General features: G+C 39.3%; 2 protein-coding genes across 2 annotated transcripts in view; one reads left to right on the top strand and one right to left on the bottom strand.

The window, feature by feature from the left end:
- Nucleotides 1–675: 675 nt before the first annotated feature.
- emc9 (ER membrane protein complex subunit 9) lies at nucleotides 676–2,965 on the top strand (the record flags this gene model as incomplete). The annotated part of the gene is given in 5 exon segments (XM_014015285.1): nucleotides 676–881; nucleotides 1,197–1,273; nucleotides 1,401–1,470; nucleotides 1,569–1,663; nucleotides 2,522–2,965. Coding segments are annotated over 5 exon segments (629 nt in total), but the record flags the coding sequence as incomplete, so codon positions are not given.
- Nucleotides 2,808–8,227, bottom strand: part of irf9 (interferon regulatory factor 9) — a 14,703-nt gene continuing 9,283 nt past the window's right edge. The window contains exons 5-10 of the mRNA XM_014015283.1: nucleotides 7,159–7,295; nucleotides 6,837–6,918; nucleotides 6,431–6,493; nucleotides 5,964–6,353; nucleotides 5,667–5,782; nucleotides 2,808–4,302 (exon numbers count right to left, since the gene is read on the bottom strand). Of these exons, the coding sequence (XP_013870737.1) occupies nucleotides 4,171–4,302; nucleotides 5,667–5,782; nucleotides 5,964–6,353; nucleotides 6,431–6,493; nucleotides 6,837–6,918; nucleotides 7,159–7,295 (920 nt within the window). The 3' untranslated portion in view covers nucleotides 2,808–4,170. The remainder of the gene's footprint in view (nucleotides 4,303–5,666; nucleotides 5,783–5,963; nucleotides 6,354–6,430; nucleotides 6,494–6,836; nucleotides 6,919–7,158; nucleotides 7,296–8,227) is intronic.

The following is an 8,227-nucleotide window of genomic DNA, read 5'->3' as shown; positions in this document are numbered from 1 at the left end:
ATATATATATATATATATATACACACACACATTTATATATATATTATTATTATTTTTTTATGGAGTTAAATTTTCCCTGGAAAAAAMATATTGAGGATTTTTGACTCAAATGTAAATTTGAACTTCTTCCCCTGGACTAGTTGCCTCCTTTCCTCTAGAGGGCCCACTACTGTGGCTTTTAAGAACGCCTCAACAACCGAAAACATGATTGGCAGGTTTCTCCACTAATCGGATTTTAATCCCAGACATCGAAGCCAATCAGAGCCTCACAAATAACTCATCTGTTCGGAGGCGGAAAACCGGAAGTTGAAGATGCTTTTTCATTTGCGAAATTGTCAGTGTAAATAGACCCTGATTATCGGCTTTGTTAAAGACTATGAAGATTTAGATTATTAAATCTTCGAAGAATTATTATTTACATCTTGAAGCTTTACATTCAGACATTTATCTGCAGGTAGGACTTATTTTAACTTTATTTTTGCTTAGCTCGAGTCGGTATGCTAACGATACGAGATTACAGCAGCACCAGTTCTCTAGTATGACTATTACTGAGTCCATTTTTGGCCGATGTATTGTGATATTCGCAACAACAGCCGTGCGTTTGTTACTTCGACCTTCCTSCGGTGTTTCTGAAAGCTCTTGTTCGTTGCTTGTGTCTCTCCTGCGCCTCTGTAGTGGTCAGCATGGGTGAGGTGGAGCTCTCCTGCCGGGCTTACGTAAAGATGTACCTGCACGCCTGTCTGTTTCCGCGCTGCAGCATCAACGGGCTGCTGCTGTCCTCCTCCAGCTCGACAGGTGGCGCTGTGTGTGTGACGGACTGTGTKCCGCTGCTTCACTCCCACCTGTCGCTGGCCCCCATCACACAGCTGGCCCTCACACAGGTGCAGTGTGTTGCTCGTTTCCCAAGTAATACAGTGATTTTATCCAATGTTACTTTCACACTTTAGCGATGGTGTGATGAATATAATAAATGCAAATAGAAGATGTTTTAAGGCAAAAATGTTTTTTAATTTGCCACCAAGTTTGTTGAAAAACATGCAAAAATACTTTGTTCTATTTTTATGTTATCTATATTTCTAAATACTTGTTCTTCCCTTTAGAAATATGTCTTGGTTTCACATATCAGCTTATTGCAGTTTATTTTTACCCACATACAGTTCAAAACTGACATTTTCTTCTGTTTCCTTGTTCTTCAGGTGGATGTTTGGTGTTCTCAGACTCAGCAGAGGATTGTTGGCTACTATCAAGCCAACGCCTGTGCATCAGATAGCAGGTGAGTTTCCACACACACAGACTGAGTTGTATGTTTTCTGACATGAAGCATGTTGGAAGATGGTGTTTATTAAATTGTCAACTTCTCCGTTATCTCTTGACGTGTTTCTGACATGTTTTTCTGCCAGCCCGACGCCATGTGCGCTAAAGATAGCCGACAAGATCACAGAGCAGTTTGAGAGTGCCGTTTTRTTGATGGTAAGAACATTGATCCCTTTTGTTAATCAACTAGATGAGCCTTTTATGAAAYACGCTTTCATATCTGATGCTAATAAAACTGTGTTTTGTCTTTGCAGCTTGACGGAAATAAAATGTCACCAGATTATCGAGTCCCTCCGATCGTCATGTACGAGCGTAAAGATTCAAGATGGATACTTAAAGACAAGCACACGTAAGGATGAGCGGGAGGGGGGTTGGTCTTTCAGGCTTCACACAAACTTAATCAGATGTTCAGACAGGCACAGGAAAACTTCAAGTTTTTAGAGTCTTCTTTGATGAAATAGTTTTGTTGTAACGTTTTCAGGTAGGTATGTTTTGCCCGTTCAGTTTAGGGTAAACGTTTTTAAGCACAACTCAAAAAAAATGAGCCAAACTCTACAACTGTAAATGCTGATAAGACGATCAGTGGGTGGTAGGCATTCCTGTTGAGCAATTCTGAGCCTTAAGTTACAAAAAATTTCTTGGTGAAACTTTTAAACGGGTTTAAAATTTAAAAGCTGTTCAGGACAAAACCTGGTCTTTCTAATTAGATTTTAGGTTCTTTAGACCAGACTTGTTCATGTCTTCATCTGTACAGTTTTAGTCAGTCTGATTTTTGTTCTCCTAAGATACAGTAGTAGTTGTTGTTTGAGCCTTGACTGTAAACTGGCCTGCTTTTTTTATGAAACTCTGGGTGTTTATTGTGGTTTTGCTCAGTGTTTTATTGTATTTTGTCAGAAAAACATTTAAAAATTAAAACTTCAAAAGAGCAGACGTAAAGTTTGTAGGTTGATTCAACGACTCATTAAGGACCTGATGAATTGTTTGTATTCGAAGTGATTTGTGAGGAAGTGATTCAGCACAATCTGCTGGCTTCTTCTTCTTTAGATTGTTCTTTTTTCATGTACCGTGCCCTGAGACAACGTATGTTGTGACTTGGCGCTATATAAATAAACTGAATTGAATTGATTTACAGATGTTAGCAGAGGTTCTTGAATAGATGCTTATTCTGCAGCCCGGACACATCTCTTCTCTGTGTGATTCTGTCCAGGATCATGCTGAGGCAGTGGGAGGAGACCCGGGCCATTGCAGGCCAGATGCTGGAGTCGGGCGACCACCTGCTCCTGGTGGACTTCGACAGCCACCTGGACGACATCACAAAAGACTGGACCAATCAGAAACTCAACTCCAAGATCGAAGAACTCTCCTCGCCGGTTAACGGGAACATTTAACCCAAATTTGTTTGTCCGAGCTGCACTTATTTGTTTTTTTTAGACCCTGCTGACGTCCTGAACAGACGTGACTTTTCTAGAACAGGACTCTCAGAACAGTCCAGGAAAATTTGTTTTTTATTTATTTATTTTTGACTGAACAACATCATGTATAAATAATATTTACATCTTGGTAGATCTCTTTTAGTCTTCCACATCATGTGCCAACCCCAAAACACTGTTCATTTAAATAACTAATCCACCTTAAAATCCCTTCAACACTACGGCTGTCCTGTGTTTATTTTTGGCCCTAGTTTTATTTCTCAATGTTTTAATACTTTACATCACAAACAATAGCAGGGAGACAAAACRCTCTAATACACAAATCCTGCAGCAGGTGGACAACTACAATTCCTTTGTAATTTAGTTAATTTTGTTCATTAACACTTTAACAAATCTTACRTTTTCTGTGTATTAAAGGTTAAACTGAACATTAAATAAAGCTCAAAGCAAAAAATAAATATTGTAAAGAACTCAATCTTATTTTAAAACKGATGCATAAAAACTAAGTCCCACACTGTAAAAGTGCTTTTGATTTCCCTTAATTCAGAGTCAAAATGTTCCAAATTAAGAAGTGAATTTTTGCTCCTCATGTCTGAAAACATTTAGAAGAACTCTGCTGCAGGACTTCTGTATTGTTGGATAAAACCAAWGAACAGCTTTTAACGACTGAAATAGTTTGAACTCTAAAGAACATTATTTTAATGCTTGCAATTTGCAACAGTTTCCCAAAATAATAAAAAAACCTGAATGTTTGTAGTTTGTTGTTTTAACCAATTATAATAAACATGAGTGCTGTTTTTCTACTCATTGGAAACATTTAGCAATCTATTAAAACAACAAAAAAATTATAAGTATTTGCTAAAAAAATAAATTCAACAAAAAAGTGACAATTTGTACAGAGTTAATACAGTAACATTTACATTAAGTATTTCTGCTGAAATATGAGGTTATGATGCACGTTTCCTTGTTTTATATCTAAATTAGTTTGACGTGATACAGCACGGTTTTATAAACACGATTGTTTAAACTCAACTTCTAAATCTTTGGGAAAAACAAAAAGTGGCTACCAGTTAAAAGCACCTAATTTCTGCCTCATTTTCCCATCTGAGTGTTGGTTGGTTTGTAGTGTTGCAGAGCTCTGATCTTACAAGGAGAAAATGGTGTTTTTCATGGTCCTAACTGTTCAAGCTTCTTAAGTTAAACAGATTTTTCTTTTAAGCGCCTTAAAAACATTTTTGTGACCTCAGTTCACTTTAAAAGCAATAAAACCCGCCTCACAAACCACCATCTATTCTCTTCATGTCGTCACATTATAAACGGGCTTCAGGTGGTTTTATTTTGGTGAGAGCAGGAAGTTTTTCGCTGTAGTTTGGTTTTAACMGGTCAGCTCACACACAGCCGGGCAGGCGGTCGTCTCTGCGCACAGCTAYGGCACGGTGACGATGTTCAGGGTGATTTCTCCCAGAGGAGACTGGTTCGCCAACGTCTGGAAGACCGAGATGGTTTCAAACATGGACAGGGCGCTCTGCACTTGTTGCTCGGCCCACGGGARAGAAATCTGCAGAGGAGGAAAGGTCYGATGGTGTTAAARTGCCTGTGACATGCATATTCTTCAAATACAAAAAGTCAAAGACAACACCTTTATATTTAAGAAAGTTGGAATAATACACAGGATTTAACACATTTTGTCACATAAATGGCATATTCATCAGTGTGCATTGCCAATGCAATGCAATGCACACTATTGTGATTCGTTTCCCATCAAAGTCATCTCCACTTTGCCATGCTTCACCTCCTGCATACTTTGTCCTAGAGCTGCCATTGTAATTTATATCTGTAAAACTCCTGTGCCAAATGATGGCTATGCCTTTTGGTGCCTGTACAACTTATAGTTTTTGAAATATTGATGTTTAATAATTTATAATGAGAGTCAATGGAGCCTTGTATTGGTCCAATACTGCCCCCTGCTGTATCTACTCGGTACTGAACTATAGTTTAATAATATTTAATCTCAATAGTTCTGTGGTTACAATACTAATATGATTGTATTTTGATGTTTTACTATAATGTTGTCCTAACATTGCTCTATTTCTGTAATATATTACAGTTTATTGTCAACAATTGCATTGGCAATGTGGCCTCGTTCTGCACACATACAAACCAAACCCTGGCAATGCCCTCTGCCCAATGGTCTCATGGTTAACTCTATGGTCTTTCATGTGGGAGATCAGGGTTCAAAACCCAGCTACAGTAACTTTAACAAAAAATCTCTACAAACTTCATAYTGTTACACAATTACCCTCATTATAGACACCTGSTGACTTGACAAGCACAAGTTGGTAGAAAACACATTTGAACTTGRTCACATTTCATTCTGCAAGTSCACTGCTGCAGGCAAAGCCATGCTACATGGCAATGCACACTTGTTTTTACATCGTAAAAACCCATGTCTAGTTTCTTTTGAACTTGGTTTAGCTAAAGTGAAACAGGAAGTGACATCAAAGGGGAACTCTTTAACAAAGAAAACTCTGGTTTTTGTTTATTGAAACAATATTATTTGAACTCTGACTCTTCATCTCTCTGATAGTGACTCAAAATAATGTAAAGAAACATCAGATTCTTCTCTACAGTTTGGGTTGTTGGCTGTTGTAGCAATGCTCTGTTCACAAGCAGACATTCCCCTTTGACATCACTTCCTGTTACTTCACAGGCAAATATCTCAACAAATGTTCATCTCAAGACATGAAATTTGTTTTGCAATATTTTATCAATGTCCTCTTTCTAAAAATGCATTCGTATATATTACAACAATTTGACGTCACAGGCACTTTAAAACTGTGGCTACTGGTCAGGTATAAATGCAGCTGTCCAGTCAGTTCTACATGAGTCTTCAGTGTCGGAGGGTTATTTGCTTTCTTTTACCTGAGCRATGATGAGCTTTTTGGTCGGGTCTTCGGTGTTGCTGAGCTCCTCGCCAAAACACAGAGTGAAGCTGCACTGAGGAGGCTCGCCGCCGTTCGTACTAAAATGTTCCAGTTCTGATGAAACACGAAACAATTGATTCTAAAATGAAGTACTCTCGTTTATAAAGCTCATCTTAATCGTTCATTTCAACCAGGTGTGTTGAAGCAGCGAAACATGCAGGACAGTGGGCAACAGGTTTTCACTGTACGAATCTACCTTTTCTGTAAAACATTTTCAGTTTTTTGCCCGACTCACGTTGCTTGAAGACATCTTTACTGAAGAGCAGCACCGGGTCGGTATTCCTCTCCATCCTGTGCAGGTCCGACGTGGTCGTGTGTGGCCCCGTCCAGAAGATCCGGCCCTGGCAGAACCTCCTGCCGTACACTCCCTGCGGCGTGGAGGTCAAGGCGACTCCTTTCTCCATAAAGGGCAGCAGGGTGAAAAGTGCCTGGCGCTCGGGGCCGGCCAGCAGCGTGGACGGCGGCTCCGGCAGCGGGATGCGTAGAAACCTGCTGTTCAGGGCAGCSGGAGTGGGGGGCATGGAGGAGGAGGGCTGGTACGTTATCCGAACGTCKGCGCTGTTGATCTGACGTTTCAGGACCTCCTGTCCGAGATAATGAACGGCCACGTTGAAGGAGTCCTGGGCTGTACACACCGAAACACAGGAGGGTTAAAGGACTGCCTGTAGTGTTCCAGCTGGTTCAGTCGTAAACATTTATTACCTCCTGCAGCAGCAGGAAAATTCTCCTCGATCCGCACGTCCAGCCTGATCTCATCCACTGCTGCTGGACACAAACAGGGCAGAAGAAGTAGTGATCAATCAGCTGACTGTTCTGCTGCACGTTCGTTTTATTGATGTGAAAAATGATTTTTAAAAAACTAAATGTTCGGAGACTAAAGAAACCTCTTGCTCAGACCTCAATTTAATCCTTGAAAACTTAAACTTTGCTTGATTTAACACTGCATGTTTTTTTTTATATATAATATGATAAATAATCTTTACTGCTTTAAACCTGTGGCTGAGACTCAATTCATTTTTAGTTCTAGTAAATCTTAGAAGATTTGTAAAGTTTTTTAGAGGGTTAAATGAATAAACGAGAGCTATAAMATGATAAAAGTGAAACTCACCGTCTCCTAGTACGGGGGTGCACTGAGAGGAGCCTTCTGATTGGCCGGGCTCGTYGTTCTGCAGCAGTGGCTCTTCTACATGCTGCAAATCAGAAAAAGAAATTGAGTCATAAACGTTKAGCTTGTTTCCCATCAGCTTTATTATTTTGCAGAAACACGTTTGCGACTTTGATTAGCGGACTTTTAATCCAACTAAARGCTCTTAAAATGGTTTTGATTTATTGTAAAAAGTTAAACTTTATAAAATCTAATCAGAGTGTATATTGCTCAAAAAAAAAGTTTGAATCTTTTCATTATTCTGTCCACGTTTGAGTAAACTCACCAGCTGAGAGGTGACCTCTTCTTCTTTTATCTTTTTAACCAGAGTGGTGTCTTCGCTCTCAGAATCGCTGCTCTTCCTCTTCTGCTTCAGCCTCTTGCCGACTTTTTCTTTGCTCTTCTTCTCAGGGACCAGCACACCTGAGAATACAGAGGGGAGAATGATAGAGGCTTTTTTTATTTTAAACAGGAATCCTGAGAAGAAGAAGAAAACTCATCCTGGACATATTCTTTTATTTATTTATCTATCATTATTTAACCAGGCAAGTCCCGTTGAGATCTCAGATCTCTTTTTCAATGGAGGCCTGGGCCTGAAGGCAACCTATTGTACATGTTTTTTAGGGATGGGGGGAACCGGAGCACCCGGAGAAAACCCACGCCAGCACGAGAGGAACATGCAAACTCCACACAGAAAGACCCCCAGGTCCAAACCAGGGATTGAACCCAGGACCTTCTTGCTGTGAGGCGTTGGTGCTAACCACTGAGCCGTCACGCTTTATTTATTTTTATTTTATTTAACCTTTATTTCAACAGGCAAAACATTAAGTACAGTTCCTTATTTACAATGCTGGCCTGTTGACTTTATCACGTTCCTCCAAGAAGGCAGACGTTTTTGTTTTMATCAGAACTCTCTCAGGCACACGTCTTCTCTACCAGTGAGGAAGAGATCTTGACTGATGTGGAAACATAMACGCAGAGGTTTATAGTAAMTAAGTACATTTACTTTGTTACAGTACTTGAGTCCTTTTTTGAGGATTTGTAATTTTACCAAGTATTTTTTTAAATCATGACTTTTACTTAGTTACTTTTAAAACCTAAAAATGACACTTTTACTTCTTTACTTTAAAGTTTAACACCTCATTATAAATTAAATCTGTCTGAACTCATCATGAAAGGAGTTGTTCATGTGCTCTAAAAAAWTAAGTGTTGAATTTTCTCAACTAAATCATATCAACTATTTCCMCTAAACCTAGTGGAGTAAATCTGAGGTGATATTAGGGGTGTAAGAAAATATCGATACACTGAAATATCGCGATTTTTCATTTCCTGATACTGTATCGATATTCTAAAGC

This window comes from Austrofundulus limnaeus, unplaced genomic scaffold, assembly GCF_001266775.1.
Source record: "Austrofundulus limnaeus strain Quisiro unplaced genomic scaffold, Austrofundulus_limnaeus-1.0 Scaffold126, whole genome shotgun sequence".
NCBI lineage: Eukaryota > Metazoa > Chordata > Actinopteri > Cyprinodontiformes > Rivulidae > Austrofundulus > Austrofundulus limnaeus.
The sequence above is the reverse complement of the archived record's forward strand: the minus strand, read 5'-3'. Positions and strand labels throughout refer to the sequence as shown.